Source organism: Dermochelys coriacea, chromosome 21 (genome assembly GCF_009764565.3).
Source record: "Dermochelys coriacea isolate rDerCor1 chromosome 21, rDerCor1.pri.v4, whole genome shotgun sequence".
Classification (NCBI taxonomy): domain Eukaryota; kingdom Metazoa; phylum Chordata; order Testudines; family Dermochelyidae; genus Dermochelys; species Dermochelys coriacea.
In genome coordinates, this window is record NC_050088.1 from 15,791,784 (window position 1) to 15,817,155 (window position 25,372).

A 25,372-nucleotide genomic window follows, 5' to 3' on the forward strand; every position below is an offset into this window, starting at 1 on the left:
TTTGAAATGTGGCCATTTTATTCAGCTGTCAAAGTGGAAGCTGAGCTCGTTGGAAATTCCCAATGGGAGTTAGGTGCCTAAATACCTCTGCATCTGGGCCTCTCTGCAATTTCCCCTGAGGGTTGGTTATTCCATAACTGTCCAAGACTGGGATTCCTTGAGGGTCCCTCTGAAGCAGCTCCTACTGGCCACGATCAGAGACAGGATACTGGGTTGGGTGGACTATTAATAAAGTCAAATCCTTTGTGTCCTTGTGTATCCTCAGCTTCACTGCTTCTCCTGCAGAGTTGCTGAGTTAGTTTCTCTGCTGTTCCTGTGGGGTTTTATACAATCACAGGGGAGCAAACCCCCTAAATAATAGGAAGAGATGATTGTTAAATCACACACATGGGCAGCCCCTGCAAGGGATCTGAGCTCAGCTTTCGAAACTGACTAGATTTCAGGTGATGGGAGCCCCTTTAACTGCATCTTCTGAAAGCCCCTGCGTTGGAGGCTGCCTGTCCTAGGTAAACGGGTGGGGAGCCAGGTGACTGAGTCCCACCCCCTGAAGGGAATTCCACCTTTCCTACCCACTCAGCCGAGAGAGGGAACTGAGGCCAGAGAACAAGAGGCTGGTAGAACAGGCTTCCGAGCAGGGGGTCGCCCCTGAAAACCAGGGCAACTTGGATGGCTCGTGCACCGAGCGCAGGGGGCTGAACCCAGACCCAGCGGCCGGCCAAGCTTGGGGCACAAGCTGGGTCACGCCCGCGCAGGGGCCTTTTGTGAGGTGCTGCTAATAGACAAATTACAGCTCTCCGCGCCTGTCAAGGTAGATAAGAGACCATGTGACGCACCCGGGCAGTAAACAGGCTGCAGGCAGGGTAAAGGTGCATAGAGAAGGGGCAGAAGGGAGTTCCCTTTCCAGTTCCTCCAGGCGCCTCAAATCTGCGCCCTGCCTGCTCTGGGGATCTCTGCGGAGTGGGGTTTGAACGTGCCTTGATGTCTGGGGAAGTTCCCCCGCTTCTTTGAAAGCCGGGATGTCTTTCAACAGAAAGAACTGGTCTGCACTCTCTAGGTAGGTGCTGTGGTTTAATGGTTAACGCTTTCTGGCGGAGGTGGGCTCAGGGGAAAGGAAGGACAGCTTGGGACAGGTGGGGATGCAAAAGGAGCCATAAGAAAAGGAGGACTTGTGGCACCTTAGAGACTAACAAATTTATTAGAGCATAAGCTTTCGTGAGCTACAGCTCACTGGCAGGGAAGGAGAGTAGCCTGTGTGACTTTAAGCTGGGTAGGGCAAAGCCAGCCCTGCAGAGCCTAGATGGCTCTCGAGTTTCAAAAGGACAAGCAGCCGTAGGTGCTGCTGGAACTAGGGGTGCTGTTGTACCCCCTGGCTTGAAGAGGTTTCCATTATATCCTGGCTTTGCAGTTTGCTTCAATGGCTCTCAGCACCACCACAATACAAATTGTTCCTGCGAGCAGCAGCTGAAGGGGGAGAGAGGGACCCTAATGCAACACCCCCCAGAGAAGTGAGCTGTGCAGCAAAAGTGAATGGAGCAGTTCTGCTTGGGAAAGTGACCCTAAACATACCGTAAAGGAGTCCTGTGTTCACTGCACCCCAGCCACCATGGCTCTAATCAGCTCTGTTTACTTGCAGCTGGGTTTCTAACTCCCCACAAGCTCATCCTGGGTTAGAGAGCAGAGACACTGTCCTGAGTGCTCCTGCAGGGTGTCCACTCACAAAGGTGTAACTGGGAGCAGATGGCTCTGTGTCTGTGTAGCACCCAGCACCCTGGGGCTGGTCTCCTGGTGTGGAGACTTCTAGATGCTAGCACAACTCAAAACAATAACCAAGGTCTGTATATGCTGGAAAACTGGTCTCTTTCACCAACAGAACTGGTTGAACAAAAGATCCTACCTCCCCCATCTTGTCGTGGATTTGTAAAGTTATTTAGGCACCCGACACCCACTGAAATGTCATTGATTTCAATGGGAGTTAAGTAAGTAAATACCTTTACAAATCTGTCTCTTAGTCGCTCTTTGACTCAGTTTCTCATCTGTACAGTGGGGATAATAGTGGTGCTGGAGTGGATGTATTATTGGGGGAGGGGGAACACACTTCAACAGAAATTTGGGGCTTGATGGATGAGGTTCTCTAGCTTGTGTGATGCAGGAAGTCAAACTACATCAGCATAATGTGCCCTTCTGGTCTTGAAATCAATGATTCACTTGGAATTGCTCATGTGATTGTAAAATCTGTGGACCCCCCCATGGCTAGTTACACCAGACACCCAATTAGGGAACTGAAAGTTACACACTGAAGTGGCTCCCTGTGTCAGGGTACCTGGTCCCCACTGAACAAGGGGGTTAATCTTAGCTCTGCTTCCCCCTCCTTTAGCCCCGCTGATCATAGAGAGGAAAGGGCTATATACTGGTGGTTTGGGAGGATGGTTTGGGGGACAATTCCAAGGGCCATAGAACTGGTGTGACTCCCATGCTGGGGAATCTTTCTGTAGTTCTTTCTTATGGTAACTTCTTTTCTGGTTATAAACATTATCCCTGCAGGGAAAGCCTGTGCTGGCTTCTGCTGAGTTATTTTACCAACGTACATGAATGAATATTATTAGTTATTTACATTGGTTTCAGAGTAGCAGCTGTGTTAGTCTGTATTCGCAAAAAGAAAAGGAGTACTTGCGACACCTTAGAGACTAAAAAATTTATTTGAGCATAAGCTTTCGTGAGCTACAGCTCACTTCATTGGATGCATTCAGTGGAAAATACAGTGGGGAGATTTATATACACAGAGAACATGAAAGAATGGGTGTTATCATACACACTGTAAGGGGAGTGATCATTGTAGTAGTGCCCAAGACACTAGTCAGGATGGGGGCCTTGTTATGGTAGGTGCTGCGCGTACAAAGGAAGAGAGAATTCCTGCCCTGAAAAAGCTCACCATCTAAAATGGACAGGACAGACTGAACAAATTGCTACCTGTGACTAACATTGAATATACAGGTTAGTGCCACAAAGCCCGTGGGATTGTGTCTGTTCCCTCATTGAAAGAGATGTAACTTCCAAAAATGACACACAATTCATGAACAGTCAACATGTATCTGTAGACAAGGAATTATTCATGGCAGAAATATGCAAATACTTTCTGATAATGAGTAATCTGGATATTCTTAAAATACATTGAATAGTGTAGTCCATTGTGGATTATTTAATCGGCTATAGTTAATAATTCTCTTGATGGTGCACGAGCCAGAACAGAATACAGCTCGCGCATCAACAGCCACTTTGGCTCTGCGGGGTTTTATTAATGTTTATACTTAAATCACATTTGAATCTTACCAAAAATCCAGATCGAAGGCTTTGGTACAAGAGACACTTTTGAAAACAATTTCTAAAATATGATTAAGTAAATTTGTGGGGTGGGGAAAAGCCTCGAGAGGAAAATAATCTTGGATAACTTTTCATGCAAACATTTTCAACCAGCTCTAATATGAGCTTAGGTAGGTCTGTAAGTGCACCATAGATCTGGTTCTGGTCCTCTACAGAGGGGTGGATTTCTCTCTAAGAGCCTTCTAGTTAAGGCTCCAATCCTGCAAAAGCTTATGCACATGCTTAACTTGATCACAGCTGCAACTAGTGGTAATAATACCTAGCTCAATCATAGATCTCCAAGTGCTTTACAAAGGAGGTCACTAATATTATCCCCATTTTACAGCTGGGGAAACTGAGACAAAGGAAGGTGACCTTGCCCAAGATCAGCCAAAAGCTAGTGGCAGCGCTGGGAATAGAATCTAGATCTGAGTCCTATGCCAGCACTCTATCTACTTAGCAACAATGTCAAGTCAATACTACCAGCTTCATAAATGCTTGTGGGACCTAAATGTGCAACTGGAGATCAGTACAATGACTGTGCAGTAGAGCACAAGTTTACACACCTAAGCAACTGATTGTGAGCACAAAAGACCTGATCTAAAGCCTGGTGATCTCCATGGGATTGGGATCAGGCCCAAAATCTGGAAATGTAGCTGTGTGTGCAGTAATTTGAAGACATGCAAAGCACTGTCAGCAGGATTACATGGTAGCAGGCTTTCATTTTCTTTTCATCAAGGATGGTGAGGCAGGAGGGTCAACTTGCTTCCAAAGTGCAAGGGCTACAGGAGTGAATGCTGGTAGATTAGATCTGGCTCTGAATCACTGTAGGGAAGTTTGGTCACTATGTCTAGTGAACATTGTATCTTTCTGAATCGGGTTATTGTAAAGGAGGGTGGGGCCATATTTTTGCATTTGGGAAAAAAACAAAGGGAAGGGTGCATGACTCATGCATGCTACAGTAACCAGCTCATTCAGTTCCTTCCCTCAAATTCTGGTGCTATTTCTCCTCCTCTTTTTCCAAGGGAGGGTAGGTAACTTTCTACCTAGAAAGTCAGGTTTGAAAGTTCTGTGGCTGAGACTTGTAGCTACTTAAATGCTCTTCTCCCCTCCCACCCCACTGGCTCTCTGCTTTTCTCCTCACCCTGTGACTCTAGCCTTCTCCTTCCCCGCCCCACACCTTGCAGCCTGGGAATGGGGAGTCAGGCAGAGAGGAAATGTGCACTTGTGTAAAGGTATATCGCTGGCACAGCAATTCTTAACCTGCACAGTGTGACAGCTACAACTCACAGGGTTTGCAATGGCATGAATGCTAGTAGAGGCCTGATTCTGATCCCACTGACTCCAACGGGATCAGGATTGGGCCCACTTCCTCTAGAATGTTTTAAATGTAAAACGTGGCCTCAAGTTCAGAGTCTGCAAAACCCAAGCTTGTACTAAACCATCAACCGCATGCTGTTCCCATGATCTTACTATCTACCTTTTTTTTTTTTTAAATATACTCTAGTGGAAACACTTGCTTGTGTTTTAAAAAAAAAAAAAAAAAGTGAGCATATACCCAGGAAGAGATTGTAGCTCAAAACACTGCAGTGCTGTGAAATGCATAAGAATTGAAGAGGGCAGGCCAGGGTACTCCAGCTATGGTCTTAAAAAAAAGAAAAGGAGTACTTGTGGCACCTTGGAGACCAACACATTTATTTGAGTATAAGCTTTCATGAGCTACAGCTCACTTGGATTGCTGTTGGTCAGAGAAACTCTTGCTGATGGTCTGTAGAGACCTGGCTGGTCACCTGCTGCTGGCCTCTGTTTCTTGCAACTGCATTGCATTTAAAGACAGACAAAATACATCCATACCAACATTGCCACTTAAATGTCTAGTTTCCACTGGGCCATTACACAAGCGTGAATGGCAGGGGAGGTGGTGAGTGTATCAACTGATGAATGAAGCTGTGGCCTACACTATTAAAATGTCAGATCTCCTGTAAAGAAGGAAATTTGATAAGCCAAATGAACCGACTTGTGACTTCATCATTTGAGGGCTTATCAGTGTGGGGAAGTTCTACCTGTTATAAACTGGTATAATTATGCTGGTATTACTTAAACTGATTGCATTATATTGCTATAGTTTCCCTATGTGGCCAACTCCTATTCTGGAATAGGAATGGCTTTGTCAACTTAAACCCCTTCCAAAGCAACATAAACCAAACTGAGGCTTTGTCTACACTACATAAGAATGGCCATACTGGGTCAGACCAGAGGTCCATCCAGCCCAGTAGCCTGTCTACTGAGAGTGGCCAATGCCAGGTGCCCCAGAGGGAGTGAACCTAACAGGTAATGATCTAATGATCTCTCTCTTGCCATCCATCTCCACCCTCTGACAAACAGGCTAGGGACACCATTCCTTACCCATCCTGGCTAATAGCTGTTAATGGACTTAACCTCCATGAATTTATCCAGTTCTTTTAAACCCTGTTATAGTCCTAGCCTTCACAACCTCCTCAGGCAAGGAGTTCCACAGGTTGACTGTGTGCTGAGTGAATAAGAACTTTTTATTTATTTAAAACCTGCTACCCATTAGTTTCATTTGGTGGCCCCTAGTTCTTATATTCTGGGAACAAGTAAATAACTTACTTGACTTAAATTGCTAAGTAAATTTCCTTATTCATTTTCTCCACACCACTCATGATTTTATAGACCTCTATCATATCCCCCCCTTAGTCTCCTCTTTTCCAAGCTGAAAAGTCCTAGTCTCTTTAATCTCTCCTCATATGAGACCCGTTCCAAACCCTTAATTTTTGTTGCCTTTTTCTGAATCTTTTCTAATGCCAGTATATCTCTTTTGAGATGAGGGGACCACATCTGTACTCTATACCAGATCTGGCAGGCAGTGAAGACATACCCTAAGAGTGTCCACGTGAGACATTCTCTTGTTTTAAATTCAAACCTCAGGTTATACTGGTATAACTTTTCTGTGTAGATGAGCCCTGCGCTGAGTTGTGCAAAAAGTCAACAGCTTCTGTGGTAGAAAACCAATTTGATTTTTAAAATTCTTTGTTTTAATGATCTTGGGCATTATTTGCAGCACAGCGTGGGACCGTGTGTGCGTGAGCTGAAAAATGCCAATTTTTGGTGGAAAATTTCAAAAAGTCAGGGGGGGGGGGAATAAAAACTATAAAATATTTTAGTGTCAAAAGCTTTAATTTTTTTCTTAAACATTTTTACTGAAAACTACAGTTTGTCCTTAAACTGAAAGTCTTACCAAGAGGATTTTTTTTTCAGCAAAAAAAAAAAAAAAAAATACACACACTTTGGTTGGAAAGCCACTTTCCAGTTGTGTTTGGGGTGGGTATGTGATGATGGAATGTTAATGACCTCTAATTCCAGGCAGAGCTGGTAATGATGGTTGCCTGACACCTTCCATTAGAAGAGCTTGTTTTTTAGTTGCTTGTACCTTTTTACCATACTTCAGCCATTCAAACTAAACATTTTTCATATCCGGAGTCTACCTCTGTCTGAATTTTTGTCTTTAAGTGTAAAGGAAAAAGGGTTCAGTCATTTCTAGGGGGGAGAAGAGGAAAACATTTTTGCCCATTATTTAAATAAATAAATCTTAAAACTCTTTAAGGAGCTCTAATACCAACATGGTTGGATCAGGGCCTTGGAAATTTGGCAGGGAGTTAGCCTCTATGCCCTAGTTGTAAGTGTTGCTCTTCCTGTGAAAATCCACCCAGACTTGGCTAAGTTATAAGCCTCTAGAAACATCCAAGTTTAACAAACCTCTAGTGAGCAGTGTTATTCTCCAAAAATACTGTCTGGACGAAGTGCGCTGTAGCTCACGAAAGCTTATGCTCTAATAAATTTGTTAGTCTCTAAGGTGCCACAAGTACTCCTTTTCTGTCTGGACCGAGTATATGCCATCTGCCACGGAGCATGCATCAGCCCAGGGATTGAGCAGGACTTGTCCTGCAATTTGCAGTTCCTGACAGCCAAAAGTACCAGGTGCAGGATCTGAGAGCAGGGAATCTGTCTCCTGTGCTCACAAATGTCCCTCCCTGCTGGTTCCTAGGAGAAGCCAGAAGTTTCCTTCCTATAATGTGGAGGAGTGAGGAGCAGAGACTCCCACTCTGCTGGGAGTGGGGTTGGAGTGGGGGGAGAGAGAGGGAGGAATTCTTGCTAGAAGCAGGAGTGATGACAGGGAAAGAGTCTGTACCCACTAGAGCAGGTTCCCCTACAGACCTCGGACTGGAAGCCCAGATTCCAGAGTTCTAACCTTGCTGATCTCCCAAAGTGGGAGACTGTATGGTACCATGTGATGAAACTTCTGGTTTGCTTATATCAAACTTAAGGATTTAAAAAAAAGTAACTTCTCTATGTTAAAGGAACACTATTGTTCAAAGTCAAGCCCTTAATTTGGGAATTTCCTAACGTTTACAGTAGCCTGTTCCCATGTAGGTGTCAGGATTACATATCACCCGTGATTAGATCTATGTAATCCAGTTTGTATTTCGGCTCCTGTTTTCCATCCTCCTGCAGCCAATACCCACTGGGGTGGGACCCGGTCATGTATCTGAATGGGATGCTGTGCGCTGGCCAATTGCATACTGCTGTACAGCTCCCCCTTGATCCCTAGGGTGATCACTTGCTCTCTGCAAGCTCCGAGAGAGGTACCCTGGTTGCTATGCTTCTACAGTGACACAGCCCACTAGTATCTGACTGGCATGTTCTTGTATGCAGTGTTGGTCCCAGGATATTAACAGCAAGGTGGGTAATCTCTTTTATGGGACCCATTTCTGCTGGTGAGAGACAAATAAAAGATTACCTCACTTACCTGGTCTCTGGCACACCCTTGTCTCCTTTCCAAGCAGCCTGGCCAGGCAGAGGACTCTTGAGGATGAGGAAGAACAAGCGAGAGAACGCCGGCGGAGAGACCGCAACCTGAGCTCCACCACTGACACAGAGGATGAAGCCCTTTGCCCTGTGCAGGATACCAACAAGCAGGCAGTGGAGAGGTGGGGGAGGAGAGCGGTTGTTACCTGGGACTGCAGTGATGGCATCGCCCGGAATGCTGCACATCCGCCCAGCTTGTCTTGCTCTGCTGGGCATGAGCCAAAGCCCACATCTCAGTGGGAGTCCTCCCATTAAACGGGTTTTGGATCAGGGCTGTGGGGTCAGGCAGTTTCAATTCATGGCTCTGAGAAGCAGAAGGGTCTAGTGGCTAGAGAAGGAGACTCTAGGGTATCAGGACTCCTGGGTTCTGTTCCTGACTCTGCCACCAAGTCACTGTGACCTTAGGCAAATCACTCCCCCTGCCCTGTGCCTCAGTTTCCCCAAGTGTAAAAAGGGGAAAACGATATGCTATTTTGCCAATGTTGAGAGCCATGGAGGACCGATGCAATAGAATGATTAATCACTGTTGCTTATGTTAGAAAGCTGAAGGCCAAGATTTTCAAAGCAGTCCAAGGGCATTAGACACACATTCCATTGAAATTACTCCTCCAAATCCCCCAGACTCCTCTGAAAATCTTAACCCCCCCTATATTTTAATTTGAATCTACTGGTATAAATACCTTCCTCCACCTGCTCTCCAAACCCCCTTCTTCCTCGCCCCTCGGGGTAGTTGCCCTTCCCGAGACGAAGGGTAGGATCCTGCCCTCTTTAGAGCAAGACAAGGCTGCTCTGGATGCTGTTCCCAGGAGACTAGAGCAAGTGGCTCTACCTCCCCATGGTGCTAGCTCGGTGCTCCGAGGGCCAAGGGATGGAGGCTGATCTGGGATGTGGAGCCCCCACAATGCTCTGCCACCATCAACTGCATAGGACCACACAGGTACCTAACCTACACCTGCAGAATATGGATTCAAAGAGGAGTAACAGTACGTGCAGGGTGCACTGGGATAAAAAGGGGGGGGGCTCCATAGGTGTTAATCTGGCATCTCTCACCTGGGTTGGATTCATTTGCTGTCTAACAAGCAGCCTGCCAGTGCCCCTGGGTGTACAAGGGTGTCAGTACCTTCTGTCGCTGCAGGCTACCGCAGCTCAAGGAAGCTGAGCCACCAGCTGCAGCCATGGCCGAAGAGGAGATGGCAGAGCGGAAGCTCACAGCGATGCTGAGACCACAAGAGATCAGGAGGCGGAGGTGGCAGGTGGAGAGCTCAGGAAACCTCAGAAAGGAGAAGGAGCAGCCAGAGAACTGCAGGGAGCCAGATGTGGGAGCAGGCCACCTGGAGGCATCCCCGTGTCGGGAGTCAGCTCCGGGTGGGAAAGCCCTGGCGGGGGAACAGCACCAGGGGGTGGCCCAGGAGCCAATGGGCCCAAAGGCAGAACAATGTCCGGAGTCGGCTCCGGAGCAGAAGGTCCGGGTAGGAGAATGGCATCAGGGCTCGGCTCAGGATGAGGACCTGGTAGCTGACGAGCCCCCGCAGGAGCCAGAGGTGATGGGAGGCCTGCTCCAGGGATCGGCTCAGGAGCAGAAAGACCGTAGTCACCTGGAGGTGAAAGTCTCGTCAAGGGGTGGAAGCCACATAGAACAGAAACTAGACTCGCCGGTTATTCGCCCCTCTAGCCAGCAGGTGAGAGACAAGGCACTTTACCAACTCTCTCACAATAGTTGGGGGTTTTCCCTAAAGCCCCAGCTCCTGGAGTCAGGCCCCAGATCCTCAATGGGAACGAGGTGCCTCTGAGGAGCTGGCCCATGTGATTGAGTATCCTGGCTTCTGTTTAAAAAGGAGCCAGATTCTAACCTTCTGGAGAAAAGCTTGAAAATGTGAAGTGGGGGCGATCCAAAGGCTCCGATGCTAGACAGCAAAGAGCCTGGGACACGTTAATTTAAAAATCATGACTTGGATCCTGGGCTTGGCGATGCTGCACTTGAGGCTGGAAAGAGCTGTGCTGCAAAGGGGGAACGGGATGTGGGAGGGGATGTTGCTCTAAACTCTGCCTCTAGATGAGGTAGCCCCAGTACCAGCTTCCTCTCATTGAGCCAGACCTTGAGCCCTCTCCTAGGCAACCCCCACCCCCATTGGCCTTGGTGGTGATTTGGCCTAGGGAGGTTGGGGTTTGGCCCATCCAGTCGGGGTTCCTGTGGTCTGGGCTGTTCAGGTGCTTGGTGGATCTGCTGAGCCCCCGAGTGTTGCTCCCTGCTCTCACAGCCATGGCTTGAAACCTTCCTGCTGGCTCTTGACGTGTGTGTGTGTTCCTTCCTCAGGATACAGCAAGGAATCCCCCCGGGGCTCAGAAAGCAGTAGGGTCACCCTCCACCCAAGACGGACCCAGAGGCTCTTCGGCTTCTTCCCCCACTCAGGTCACCTACAGCAGCTCATTCAAACGCATCAGCCCGAGGACGGTCTCTTTCCGGGTGAGTGCTGAAATGAGCAGGGAAAAATGGCCCTCCAGGCAGTGGACGCAGAGTTTATTCTAGCTGTATGGGGGAGGCTCCCTCCAGCTGTCCTCAGCAGGAGTAGTTTGCTCATTTCTGCAGGCTAGGGGTCTTGCAGAGTCCATTCCAGTGGGTACAGAGATCCAATCCCAGGCTCTCTCCTTTGACACTTCACCTAGAGTCCAAGTGGATAGAGCATAGGGGGCAGAGGCTCATCCATGTGGGTGCTGCGTTCCTGCTTAGATTATTTTCCCTATGGAAAATCCAGTCCAGGTCATCTCCTTCCCATTGTTATTTAGAATCTGCTCCAGCTGGGCTCAGGTTATTCCCAGATCTCCTCCTTCTTGTGACATTTACTGGAGAAGATGGCCAGGTTGTGTGTGTTCTGCACCCATGGGTGGGAGACTTGAGAAGCCCCATTGAAAGGATCCAGGGGAGCATGGAAGTTTGGAGAAGCTGGAATTGAAGCTCTTGGTCCCATGGGCCACAGAGGCGCTGCTGGTATCTGCAAAGGGCAGTGCCCAGACAAATCCCTGGTCATGGCTCTGCCTCAGGTTCCCCAAAAGAGTCTTGCAGTGTGGGCCACATTCTTCCCTGCTGCAGCTCCAATAAGTGTGGCCCCAGGGGTCTGCGAACACAGCATGCAAGCTGCTAGCATTGTCTGTCCTGTGTCTTCAGTCTTCACATTGCAGAATTCTGCTCAGGACCCCCAGAACCATGAGCCGCTGTGCTGCCCCTCTGCCTGGGCAAGCGTGAGCTTTGCTGCTACTAAGCCGTGGGTCCACTCCCTGCCACACCAGCCTCTCTGCCTGGCCAGCAAACTCTTCAAGACTTGGCCAGTCTAAACATTGCCTTGTGGGTAATAGTGAATCCCATCGCCCAAGTTCCCCAGAGATGCTGCCCTGCCGTGTCCAGTGCCTCTCCCTGGATACTCACAGGAATTATTTTCACTGCCTCCAAAGACACCGAGCACACACCAGTCTGTTAGGTTAGCTTCTCTGCACCTTAATATAACAGCACTGAGATGGCTCATAGTAAAACAAGAAAACTCTTATTAACCAAGAGATTTTTGCTAAATATCACTTAAATAAGAGACTGCTATGGTTACAAATGCCACAAAGCATGCTTTCGAGTGACTACAACTCAACATTAGCAAGTTACAATCTTTGGCCAAACAATGTCCTTACTTGCCTTCAGTTTCCAGCATCCCTAGCTCTCCAAACTAGGGACTCCAACTTTCATAGGTCCAGAGGGTGCTGTACCCTTATGTACCCCTTAAGTCAGGGCTTCTCAACCTTTTTCCTTTCAGAGCCACCCCACCAACATGCTATTGAAAAGTCCACAGCCCACTCTTGCCACAACAACTGTTTGGTTTTTTTTCCCCACATGTAAAAGCCAGGGCTGGTGTTGCAGGGTAGCAAGCAGCGCAATTGCCTGTGCCCCCACACCACAGGGGTCCCAGCAAGGCTAAGTTGCTCAGGCTTCGGCTTCAGCCCCAGGTGGCGGGGCTCAGGGCCCTGGGCTTCAGCCCCTCCACAGCGGGGCTTTGGGTTTCTGCCCTAGGCCCCAGCAAGACTAACACTGGCCCTGCTTGTTGGACCTCCCTGAAACCTGCTTATGGGCCCCCCGGTTGAGAACCACTGCCCTAAGTGATAAGGGGAGCAGAAAGACAATTTTTAGTTATGTTACCCAAAATCCATGGTCTCTGCCTTGAGTCAGGAAGGCTTCCTTGGGTGCAGATTCTGTCCTCAGGAATGAGTGTTAAACCGGCATCTTCCCTGCTTGATAGCTTTGTTTACCATATAGGTAAACATCCTTTCGATGGTCTTTGCCTGTGACCCAGCTGGACAGACTAGTAAATACACATTTCTTTGTCTAGAGTAGGCTGGGTCTAGGCTCTGCTTCCCAAACACCTTTAAAGAACCTGTTTCCAGGACACATCTGTAACTTTGTACACAACCCGTACATGCATCACTTTTTTTTTTCAGGACAAGCGTGTCCTCAATTAACACAGGTTTTAGAAACATGTTGAGGCAATCGGCAAGCCAGGCCTGACTTAAATTATGGCATGGTGGGCCCTCTGCCAGTTGGCATTGAGAGACTCGCAATGGGTCACATGCACCCTTCCGACACAGTGATCTTTGCAGACTTGGGGAGATGAGGGATTTGTAATCCTTTCCTCTCCTGGCTCACACTGTCCCAGATATGGGCGTTTCCTGCATCACACACTGTATTGACCCCAGGGCTTTCCAAGTTGAGTAGCTAGTGAAGCTATAGGGCGATTTGGCTTTGCAGAATTGAGCAGGGGCTGTTCTGTGATGCAAAATGTCCAAAAATCTGGGATCAGTCCTGCCTGGGAAAGGTTTTCATACAGCTGGATTGCCACCTGGATCCAGAAAGAACAGCTGGAACAGAGTCTGGGTACTTTGCCAAGCAGGTCATAGAGCAGTTTCTGCAGGGATGGCCTTTGGCACAGGATGGAGAGGTGCCACCTCTCCATCAGGACGTCTGTCCAGAAAGTCTTTGTTCTCTGGGATTGCAGGGGCAGAAGGATGAAGTAGGCTGGCCAGGAGATTTGGGGGGGGGGGGGGAGGCAGGATGCAGTGAAGGAAGAAAAAGGGGACATTTTGAGGGCAGGGGGAAGAAGGAAAGAGAAATGGTGAAGCCAGAGGGATGAAGATATGCATGGGCTGGGGAGGAGGGAATAGACTGATGAGAGTCTCTCACTCAGGGTGGAAACGGAACATGTTCTAGGTCCAGGGTTTTCCCCCATACCTTGGCCCGCCCCGAGGGGAGGGGACCAGGTTCAGAAGTGATTGGAACCAACCCACATTTTCACTCGGACCAAACCTTTCCTGAAGTCTGAAGATGTTGGGAACTTTTCTGTCATTATTTGAGACACACGCCGCCCGCTTCCCCCCCCCCCCCAGCAGTGCTCCATGGTCCCAGTTGGGATCTGAAGCAGAAGGGGTTCTCAAAAAGAAAAGGAGGACTTGTGGCACCTTAGAGACTAACAAATTTGTTTGAGCATAAGCTTTTGTGAGCTACAGCTCACTTCATCAGATGCATTCAGTGGAAAATACAGTGGGGAGAGGATTTATATACACAGAGAACATGAAACAATGGGTGTTATCATACACGCTGTAAGGAGAGTGATCACTTAAGATAAGCTATTATCAGTAAGGGGGGGAGGAAGAAAACCTTTTGTAGTGATAATCAGGGTGGGCCATTTCCAGCAGTTGGCAAGAACGTCTGAGGAACAGTGGGGGGGAATAACATGGGGAAATAGTTTACTTTGTGTAATGACCCATCCACTCCCAGTCTCTATTCAAGCCTAAGTTAATTGTATCCAGTTTGCAAATTAATTCCAATTCAGCAGTCTCTAGTTGGAGTCTGTTTTTGAAGAATAGCCACTCTTAGGTCTGTAATCGAGTGACCAGCGTGACAAAGCTCTGTCCTTGCCTCCATGGGTCCTGTGTTTCCTGACAGATTTCGCTAGCCTCAGACCCTCCATGTAACCCTTCTTTCTCTAGAGACAAGGGTCACAGTCTACTGAGCCATTTTCATCATAAGGCAGCAAGGGAGGTGAGGAGAAGTTATCCTTCCTTGTTGTCTCCCAGTCTCAGTGATTAAACCGGGGGGCAAAGGTGGGGGGGAGCCCAGGCCCACCCTCTACTCTGGGCTCCAGCCTAGGGACCCTAATAGTATCAGCTATGGTAGCTGACCTTTTAGAAACATGACATGTACAATTCCCTGGGCTACTTCCCCCACAGCATCCCTCACTTCCTCAAGCTCCACTTTATCCTTACCTCAGGGCCTCCTTCCTTGTGCCTGATATGGTGTGTACTGCTCAGCCTCTCCAACCACACAACTTCCTCTCACAGCTCCTGACATGCCCACCCACCTGACTGACTGGGAGGCTTTTAACTAGTTTCAGCCAGCCCCTGATTGGCTTCAGGTGTCCCAATCAACCTAGCCTTCTCCCTACCTTCTGGAAAGTTCTTAATTGGCCCCAGATGTCTTAATTGACCTGGAGCAACTTCCATTTCACTTAACCTGGTCCCAGGGATTTGTTTAGCCTGGAGCTAACATATCTATCTCCCACTACTTTTTTTCTATACTTGGCGCGGTTCACCACAATCCCAGACACCTGCCCCTTTTGCGGCGTGAGGGATACCCTGGCACATGTCTACCTGGAGTGTGCCAGGCTGCAGCCCCTATTCCGGCTCCTCACCAATATCTTATTACGTTTTTGGTTGCACTTCTCCCCTCACCTTCTCATTTATGCACTCCCTATCCGTGGCCCCACAAAGTCACGGGATCTCCTGGTCAACCTCCTCCTGGCCCTAGCTAAAATGGCCATCTACAAAACCAGAGTGAGGAGGTTGGCCGATGGAGTCTCCTGTGACTGTAGGGCCTATTTCCGATCCTCGGTCCGTTCACGTATCCGGGCAGAGTTCCTCTGGGCGGCGTCCTCTGACTCCCTTGACGCCTTTGAGGAGCAGTGGGCTCTGTCCGGGGTTCTCTGCTCGGTGTCCCCGTCCGGTTCCCTTCTTTTGACCCTTTGACCGCACTCCTGTCCCTGTTATTTTATTAGTTGTCCCCCGGAATTTTTTGGGTATCTAGGTCCTGTGGATCCCCCTTTTAGGCTGGGGGGGACCCTTTAGCAGTGGACGGGCTTCGCCCGCCCACTTCCCGGATCCCAATAAGACTACTTTTCTATAGCCAGCTGGCCTTGCCCCGTCACACCAGAGAGATTGAAGTGTTCTCCAACTGGTTTTTGAATGTTATAATTCTTGACGTCTGATTTGTGTCCATTTATTCTTTTACGTAGAGACTGTCCAGTTTGACCAATGTACATGGCAGAGGGGCATTGCTGGCACATGAGGGGTTCTGGACTCCAAGATTGCCAGTCCAGATTGCTCACATGGCTCAGAGAAGCCACCAAATGCTGCTCTGTGCCATGGTGAATGTCTGAACTCTGGGAGACATAGGAATGAGCAGGGCTGTGTGAACTTTCCCAGCCCTAGGAAGGGGGCCTTCTCCCAACCCGTCTCGTGCCCTCCCATTGCTCCACATCTCATCTCCTTTGCTTGCATTTCTAGGTGATCCAAAGAAAAGACAAGGAAGAAAATGCATTTACCAGAAGGTCAGTGGGTTTTACTTGTATTTCTGGTAATGTCACAAAGCTGCTAATAACTCTGACCCTCCCCCACCAGCTGCCATCCGAAGATCTCAAAGCAGGCCCCAGACTTTAATGAGTTAATCCAGGTACATCACCTCTGATGGTGGGGATCCTTGCTCCCACAGACTTGCACAGCAAATCTAGTGATTGCTCCTGCTCCAGAAACAGAACTCGGATCTCCTCCCCCCACATCTTTGTTCATTAGGCCTCACTGTCGTACATGAGAAGGGGTGTTTGGATGGCCCTGGTGAGAAGATCCAGATAGCATATTTTGTCTGTTCATGTCTAAGTCCTCCTGTTTTATTGTCTGGCTATTGGCTTGTACTGTAGCCCTACTGATCAGACTCCTATTAATGCTTCCTACTAACCAGGCCCAGACTGCACCTTGGCATTTCAAAGCTATGCAGTTTACCCCAGCACCTATCAGTGTGGCAGGGCCTGGCCACAGTCAAAGACCTCTTGTGGAATTTGGGGGTGTCACCTTCCCCATGCAGGAGGCCTGCCCTCAGTGCATCATTGTGTGGTGTGTTGTCATTTGGCTTCACTGGATGGGTTGTCTATGGTGACCTGGTCCTGCTCCCATGGAATTGGCGGGCAAAACTCCCATTGACTCCCATGGCACCAAAATCCAGGCTCATAGTCTGTGCTGTGCTTTGAGATCCTTCAGGGCAACTGCCATAGACCGGGAAATAGTATTGGGCAAATAGCAAATGTGCTGAGCACTTGAATATTTGAATTTCTTGGGTTGAAATTGACCAAAGCAAGCGACTTCTTTTAGTAAGGTCTCTTCTCCCTGGGCTCAGTTCTCCTATCTCACCCTACTGTAAATCAGGAGAAACTCCATCCTCAGTGGGTATCTACCGGAATAAAACTGATGTGAGATCAGAATGTGGGTCCCTGGACTTTATCAATTACTGAATATCCGTGAGGGGAAATCCTGCACCAAAATGCAAAAAACAAACACACCTGTGGAGAGCTTCCTCTGAAAACCGAGATTGAAAATCCGCTCCCTGATGAACAGGAGGGAACCAGGCAAACATTAAGTCTGTTCCTTGTCCAGTGAAATAAACCCAAGATCAAAATTTCTCTATCTAGGAAACACCCAAAGAATTCCAGATTTTGCCTCATTTCAGCCCCATAAATGACACCTGGGGTGAAAACAGCTTCCTGAGCAGAGAGGCTGGTGTGTCAGGGAGCTGACACACAGCTTAGCTGAGCAGAGAGAGGATATCGGGGCAGCAAGAGGCTGGGGAGTCAGGGAAGTGGTCCCCAAACAACTGGGAGAGAGATGGAGATGTTTGTTAGATGGCATGAGGCAAAGTTGTCACGTGCATATATTGCAGTTTGACAATGTGCATTCACCACTGTTTTGTGACTGTACTAATTACACCTGTGCAATGAGTAAATATAATGGAGAAGTTCTCTCACTGATCACCGGGGGTCACGATTTGCTCCCCATCTGGAGGGAATTGGAGAGACAACACAACATGAAGAGTAACTGGTACGGGGCCTCTGTTCTCCCCAGGGGACCCTGGAAAAAGCAATTGTTACGATGGTGTGACTCTGGTCACCCATGTTCCAGATCAGATGAAGGCAGAAGCTGGGATTGTGGGTTTGAGGACATAGCAGGGGTAGGATTCTCGGTTTGGGTCATGAACAGCTAGAGACTAGAGTCTGGCAAATCTGGGTCTCCTGATGTTCCCTGATAGGTAAAGTTCTATTACAGCCTACATCTGCTTTCTAGCTCTTTGGACATAGGATGGCCCATGTGTAGGGTGCTTGCCTGGGACTCCATTGACCCAGGTTCAGTTCCCTGCTCTGCCCTAGATTCTCTGCATGATCTTGGGCAAGATCCTCAAAGGTATTTAGGTGCCTAGCACCCATTGTTACATTGGGGCCTCAATTCTGGAGCTGTACAGTGTGGGGGTGATAGAGGACAGCTTGTGAGGATGGATCCATCAACTATGTGCTCAGATTTGGTAATGGGCTATGTCAGACAGCTTAAAAACTACTTAACTGGCTTCAGTGTAGTAAGATAAGTGAAGTTAAAGTATTTTTTTTATCCCCATTTTATAAGGGAGAAACTGAGGCAGAGAGGGAAATGGAATTGCCCAATGTCTCTCAGTGAAGAGCTGGGAATAGGCACTTGGTACCATGGTATAAGAGCCTGAATGGAGTAGACCCCAGCTCCCTTAGTGCCAGACAGACTCCCCACACTCCTGCCTGTCACTAGGCAGACATTGCCATGGCATGAAGGATATTGGGGGATTTCACTCCGCTCTTTTCCATTCCTTCCCCCTCCCCAGTGCCAGTGTGAGACTCCCAGCCAATAGCATCAGGATCGAGGAGAAACTGGAGAAATACACCTCAGCTGTGCAGGTAAGTGGAGCCCCAAGGTAATGAGGGAGGGACCCTTCGCTGGGGAGGGCTGGGCCTGCAGGCCTGTGAATGCCCAGCTAGTTCTGTGGTCTCTAGGTGGAAGTGGGTGGTGTCTGAGCTCTGCATGGCTGTGCAGCATGTGACCTAGGGAGAAGGGGAAGCAACAGGGAGTCTGGGAGAGTGTCTCACAGAGCTGAGGGTAGGGGCTGGGGAAGAACCTGCCACAGCCAGAAGGGAGTAGGGACCTGCCTCAGCCATTCACACAGAGGGAGTGGGGTCAGCCCTTCCAAGAGACCGAGGACAATCCTCCACCAGGCAGGTGATGTGGTAAGAGGGGTGGGCAGGGAGGGGAAAATGCATGACAGGGAGCTGGGGTAAGAAACTGGGCTGCCCTTCATTCATGCACTTAGTGACCCATGAGGAATGGGCGGGGGTCAGCCTTGGCAGGGCCAGACCAGGCACCCTACATATACCTAGGGCTCTAACACAGACGGGTCCTCTCTCCACTCCTAGCGATCCGAGGTGAAGTTGCCTGCATCCATGCCAAGAAGTTTCCTCCCGTCCTCAGAGGGCGTGGCCAGCAAGCGCAGCATCTTCGAGGCCAGTGCCCTGGACAAAGCTGATCTGGCCCCTGTCAGAAAGGTGAGGGCTGAGGTGGGACCGAGCATGGGCTTGGGGGAGGGACCCCTGTGAGTCCCACTGTTTGCAAACCCCACCCCCATCTTCAGGTAGGGGGCACTGAGCAGATGGTGGGGGAGATTTGAGGTGGAGGAACCCTCAGAACTGACAAAGCTGGTCCCTCAGCTCAGTGGCACCTGCCAGGCAGAGGCTGGGTGGCTGCATGCCTCGGTGGATCCTCCTTCTAGTGGCTGCTGGCTGGGATCCCATGTGGCAGGTGAGCATTTCCTTTGCAGCTCCCCATGCTGACAGCATGGCCAAGGGCTACCCTGCAGCCAGGGCGGGGGGTGGAGGGGAGGGAGAACTGGCTGAGGCCTCTTCCCGCACATGTCTTCAAAAGGTGCATTCTAGGAATGCTCCACGCAGGTGAGCAGGTGGTGCCCTGCCCTCTGAGTTTCTCTTGTTTAGCACAGGAATTGAGGGATTTGGTCATCATTGCTGCTCATGCTAAGCTGTGTTGCACCCCAGAGATGGCTGCATTCCAGTGGTGGGTAACATGCAGTCTTAACTCTGATCCTGTTGTATGGCAGGAGAATTTGAAGCTCCCTGGCATGGTGACATCTCGCATCAACCTGTGGATAAGCAGGACCCAGGAGCCCAGCAAGGACGGAAGAGTTAAGGTATCAGATGTGCTGGGCATTGCGCTAAAGTGCTGGTGTTTGACAGCCTGGTGGGGGGACCCTGCATCAGGGGAGCAGCCAGGTCATGACAGCAATTGCAAAGTGGACCAGATCATGCTGATCAGAACCTGTCTGTAGACTAGTGCTGGCCATGTTCCAGCAGGGATTTAAGTCCCCTCCACCCTTTAGTGGCTCGAATTCGAGCCACTTCACCTGCCTTAGAGTTTCCCACCTGGTGGGATTTTAAGGCTCCTCCAGGAACTCATGGTTACACTAAAATCCCAAGCAAAGAATCTCGGCTTCTCCACGGACTCCAGCAAAGAATTACTTCCCCTGCCCCTCCCCTCCTCCACAAGGGGGCGCTGGCAGTCCGCAGTGAACTGGCGCCATGCTGAATGTGCTAATCACAAAGACTCTCACTCAGTGAAGCCCTTGCTTTGGGGCTGCTTGTGGACCCCAGACCGGCTGCACTTCCTCAGGGACCTTGAGAAAATCCCTCTGCAGGGTTGGTGGGTCTGCACATGACGAGACAGGCCATGGGTGGGGAGGGTGACTGTGGGGATTCGCTGCTCCATGCATTATCCCCACAAACCGTACAGGGACTTCTCCAGGCACTAGCTCTTCCATGCACCACCCTTGAGCTGGGGTGGTTCTCTGGGCATCCCTTGGCAGTGGGACTCTGCCAGAGACATGTGGCCATAGCAGTGGGGAGCCTGGCAGCGCAGCAGCATGGGGCTTTTGGATGGCTGACCACTAGTCTCTGCAAATCAGGGTGGCTACTAGTGTGTATATATAGGAGTGGTACAGAGAAGACCTCTCTGAGTTTACATGGGTGTTTCCCTGCAGATGGGAATCTGGATCCAAGATCTCTGCTCCTGTCTGTGCTGCAATGCAGCTGTGTTCTGCTCAGACTCTATCAGCTGAGCTAGGGGGCTCAATGAGCGCAGCCCCTGGTGCAGGTTACGACACCAAGGGCAGATCTCCTAGTTTATAACCTGGGCGGCTCCTATTGCAGTGCTAAGGAATAGCTGAGTTTGCCAATGTCTCAGCCATGCCTGCTCCTGCCCCAAACACCCCTCTCTGCCAAGCTGATGGCTCTGCACCTGCTGGGGAGACGCTGGGGGTGTTTTGGGAGGGGTTTCACTGCCAGTGTAAAGTGACTGTCCTGCAACCATCCAATTTTTTCCCCCCATTAGCCTAGTTTGGAGCAGTTCCAATGCTGCTAAGGTAATGGCCTAGATTTGCCAATCCCAGTACCCAGAGGCTCGGATGTGATCTGAACCGCTTAGGTCTGTTCGGATCCAGGGTTCTGGGTCAGGCCCCATCTTCGGTTTAGACCAATGCAATGTTCAGAGCAGTGTTGTCCATGTCCAGAGAAAACCCTAGCACAGCCTGTTCCTCCTCTCCCTGCAGGACGCTGGGAGAACCGACTGCGCAACAAAGCGCAATCTCTGGGCCAAGCAGCCCGACGACTCCTCCAGTGACACCAGGGTAAGAGCGGAGGGAGCATGGAGCTCGCTCATGTGACCTGCCTGGATTGTGCCGAGTGCCAGTGGCTGAGTTGGGCTTGAGTCCCTAGAATCTCCTCACCAGAGCAGCACAAAGTAGCCACAGCAAGGGCCAGGACCTGTCCCTTAATGGCTACAGTGCAGAGGTCTGAGTGCACAGGCTGGCCTGCCTTGCTGGGGGTGTGTTGAGGGTGTCATCATTCTCTGGGGATGATGGGAAAGGGAGCCCAGTATCTTTAGGGATTAATTTGCAAAGAGGAGCTGGTATTAGGGGAACTTGCATAGAGGGGTGGGTCACAAAGAGGAAGGAGAAGATGTGGTGGGCTGGAAATTGGGTGTGTTGTGGGGTGGGGAACAGCTGGGCAGCAGCTGAACATGACTAGGGAGCACTGTGCCGGTGGTTTGCGCGTGTTATAAGGGACTAAGGCTTGGTGCAGACACTCATCTCAATAGTTCAAAGCACCTTTCTCTCTGTGCTGCAGCCTCTGGCCCAGCCTGATGATACCCTTTGTCTCTTTCAGCTGTAACACTACAAGACTCCCTGGGGATAATGTCTCACTGTGATGATCAAAGTCCTGCCCTATGCAATCCTCCAGCATCCCTTCATGGCTTTGTCTCTGAGCATCTCCCTCCCATAAGACCAACCTTGCCTGGAGACCCACATCCTGCTTTCCTCTGATGGCACTGTGGGTTTTGGGGGCCTCTTGCTTCTAACTGGTGGATGGGAAGGAAGAAGCTTTGAAGATGACATGTATCCTGCTGTCCCTTCCTGCCACCTGGTCTAGCTAGGACATATCAAAGCCATGAGTGCTGTCCATGTTGATGGTAAGAGATCTTTGCTGCCCTGTCCCTGGACAATGCTTCGGTGTCTCCAGTTACAATGCGTTATGACACATGCTGTACCTGCAACAGACTTAACCAGCTCCAGAGTGTTGCTGGCAGGGGCCAGGCTGGGGGCTCAGGCCATTATAGCTTTGCCCCTGTAGGTCCCTGGTTAAAAGCCAGCCCAAGCTGCACACAGTGGTAGCTGTAGGTAGCAGTGTTGGCTCATTGAGAGAAGATCTGTCTCAGCCCAGTTCCTAACTCAGCAGATGGCCCTAGCACCCAAACCACAACACAGTCATCCCTCAGCAGAGGGGCCATGAGGCCTGACCTCTCCTCCCCCACTAGAAGACCTGCCTGTAAGCCAGGGCTCAAGTGTGTTGGCTGGGTGGGTGCACGCAGGAAACCGCTGCTGACCTGCGGCTAGTGGAGGATGTCTGCTGCAGGGTGTGGCATTTGTTGGACCAGATCCATGCGGTTGCTTTGATTGCCCAGATGCTCAGCAGTGCCAAGCACCTGCCACTGCTTCATACCCCATCCATTCACACGTGCACTACACTGTCCCTCCCCCTGGAGACTCACTAGGGCTGTCCTGGGGGAGTGGTGTCTGCATCATCCCTGGTTTGGTGCATAGGCCAATGGCCCCTTCCTCTCCCTTCCTCCCAGCATGTCACGTGGGAGGGTAGCAGTTCTCAACTTTTCCATGCTAGCCTCTCCTCCCCCTGCCAGGACCCCTCTCCCATTCAGCAAGGGAGGCCCCCTTGGCAATTCTGGTCCTTAGTGCAGGGGCTCTCCGCCTAGAGGCCAGTCTGCACCTGGGATGGCTGCAGGGAAGTCCCAGACCCTGCTCACCCACCCTTGCAGAAGCCTGCCTGTTCTTATCCCTGCCTTCTTTGTATGGAACTGGAAAGCTGCTCAGAATGTGATTGGGCCTGAACCAAAGCCCCGGCTTGCGTGCCCCTGCGCTCCCCAGCTGCAGCCTGGAACCCAGCCCTAGCGGTAGCCTTTCCCAGGAGCACAGCCCCCTCAGGCTGGGGAGGGGCAGGGGCAGCGGCAGCTTTAGGACACTGGGGAGGGAGCACAGTGGAGAGCCCCTACAATGGCAGTGTCCAAATGCCTCAGCCTGAGGAGCAAGCACCTTAGTGCAGAAAGCACCTGAGAGCGGCTTTAGCCAGCTGTAGGCAGGGATTCTTTAGCTTGAGCCTCTGTGCTGATCAGGCCTTCCCTGGGCTCCCCCTGGATCCACTCTCACCCCACTGGCTTAGGAAGGAACCTGCTGCTTTTGATATAGCTCTTTTTCTTAATAAATGGTGCTTTCTTTAAAATGCTCCTGGTCTCGACTGTTCTTTGTGGGGCCCTTGCTGTGAATCGCTCTGAACAATGAGGCAGATGAGCTGCTGGCCTCTGGAGAGAGGTGTGGGGTGGGGGTCAGGTGGGACTTGATGTGGCACCTCAGCCATAGGGCAGATATAGGCCTGGGTGTGGCCACTCCCTCCTTTGGGGGCTGTGCGGGAGTAATGAAGTCCTGTGGGTATTTTCCAGCTTGAGAGCTTCAAGTTTGGCAGCAGCAGCCTTATGGTTGCCATAATGGGTCAGGAATTCTGGAGCTCCCAGAGAGCTAGTTGTGGTGGGGCTTTGGGTCCAGCTATAGGTGAGGACTTGTCTCCTCAGAAAGCCAGCTCTGATCTCCAGGCAGCCCTATGGGATTCGGCTGAACATCCAGGCTTGCTGGTGCTTATGTGACTCAAGCCTTTGACTGGCCCTGGGGCTTTCTGGACCTAGCACAGAGGGTGTGGGGTGTCGTGGGGATAGGAAGCAGCATGGGGCTCAGAACTGGGGTTCAGAGGCAAGCATCCGATGTCTGAAACCCAGGCCCTCTCCAGGCAAGAGCATTTTGCTTATCAGAGTTCTGGCCACTTGAAAGTGACAGCTGGCTGGCTTGTGTCAGCCCCCTGGGGACTTGTCTATCTCAGCCCTGCGGGTTTAAAATAGCAATTCTCTGAGGCCATACAACAGCTTGGGCTTATATGGGCTCATGGGGGGAGGGTGGGGGGAAGAGCTGCACAAGGGGCTGTGACCCACACTGCTGAAATAGCAAGCAAGTGTTCACATTCCAAACCCTGCCACACTTGCATTCCTCCAATCAGGCGTCTGGCCTGGGGGTGGGCTTCGGAGCCCTGTTAAAGCCTCACTCTTCCCAAGTGCATTTCTCAGACGCTGTGCCAGCTGCCACTTGGCTTCGAGGGACCTCACCTTTTCCCTGGGCGAGAGGTAAGGAAACAGCCGCAGGGCACAGCTTGCCAGGCTTAGGGAATTGACTCCCTTTTCAGATGGGACCTGAGTGACCACCTGTCTGTTTGCTAGACCTAGGTATTAATGCTCCAGAACAGGGGTCTGCCTCAACCTACTTGGCTGAAATTGGCCCCTCCCAGTTGTCATCATCCACCCCAGAGATGACTGCATTTCTCTGGTGAAGGGATTCCTCTGGGTATAGCATGAGTCTCTTCGCACCAGTTTGTTCACTGGCACAACTCCATTGACTTTAATGGAGTTACTTCTGGTTTACGTTGGGATGGGCAAAGGGGGAATCAGGCCCAGCAGGGTTACTCCTGATTTATGCTGGGGTGAGTAACAAGGAACTTATGCCTATCGTCTATGTACATTGCTTTGGGAGATGAGAAGTGCTCTAGAAACCTAAGAGACTGTTACGTTACCAAGTCCCTCATTGGCAGACAAAGCACAGTGCGGGCACAGGATGTTTGTGCTACCGAGTTCAGAAGGCATCACTGCAAGTGGCAAATGAAATTACACTGTGGCTATTGGTATGTGTTGTGGTGTTTGTTTGTTTTGCATTGTTCTTTGTGTAAACGCTGCAGAACTAAACATTTGGAAATGCACCTAGCCATTCATCTCTAGGACTTAAAGTAAAACCATGATTTGTTACTTAGATAATATAGTTCTAATCTACCCTGCACTAGATCAGTGTTAACAGGCATGTCTAAGGCATGTTAAAAGACAAAAAATTAAGAAGGATTCATAGATTCCAAAGCCAGAAGGGACCATTGTGATCATCTAGTCTGACCTCCTGTATAACATGGGCCAGGGAACTTCCCCAAATAATTCCTAGAGTGGATATTTGAGAGGTTTTTTGGACCATTCAATCCACAATTAAAACGCCGGGGGGGGGGATTATTTGCAGCAAATAATTTATTCAGCTCTTTGTGAATTGTCCACAGATTTCCTGGATTTTTTTTTTTTTTGTAGCTCAAAATCAACTAATTAAAAATTCTGTGCAAACATACTTACCAGTGTATTGCTCATTCATTGTTTGATACTGGCAATCTGAGCTACCTTTGCTGGACATGCGGAGTACAAGGTGTTTCTAGGCACTACCTGGATGTAGATAATTCTTAAAATCAAGTTTCTGGCACAAATATTCCAAAATTACCTT

At 50.0% G+C, this 25,372-nt stretch overlaps 2 protein-coding genes across 7 annotated transcripts in view; both read left to right on the forward strand.

Moving 5' to 3' along the window:
• Positions 1–597: 597 nt before the first annotated feature.
• On the forward strand, positions 598–23,246 carry LAD1 (ladinin 1). The gene is made up of 10 exons (XM_038380019.2): positions 598–1,054; positions 8,223–8,366; positions 9,380–9,923; positions 10,559–10,708; positions 15,835–15,878; positions 18,221–18,293; positions 18,807–18,935; positions 19,502–19,591; positions 21,005–21,082; positions 21,621–23,246. Exons 1-10 carry the CDS (start codon positions 1,017–1,019, stop codon positions 21,624–21,626), a joined length of 1,296 nt encoding a protein of 431 aa, XP_038235947.1. The 5' UTR covers positions 598–1,016; the 3' UTR covers positions 21,627–23,246.
• A 780-nt stretch (positions 23,247–24,026) lies between these two features.
• Positions 24,027–25,372, forward strand: part of TNNT2 (troponin T2, cardiac type) — a 33,318-nt gene continuing 31,972 nt past the window's right edge. For 2 of the 6 annotated variants that reach the window (XM_043500493.1, XM_043500490.1), the window contains exon 1: positions 24,027–24,192. The gene's annotated coding sequence lies outside the window, so the exon portion shown is untranslated. The remainder of the gene's footprint in view (positions 24,193–25,372) is intronic. The other 4 variants (XM_043500488.1, XM_043500491.1, XM_043500489.1 and 1 more) reach the window with 3 other exon arrangements.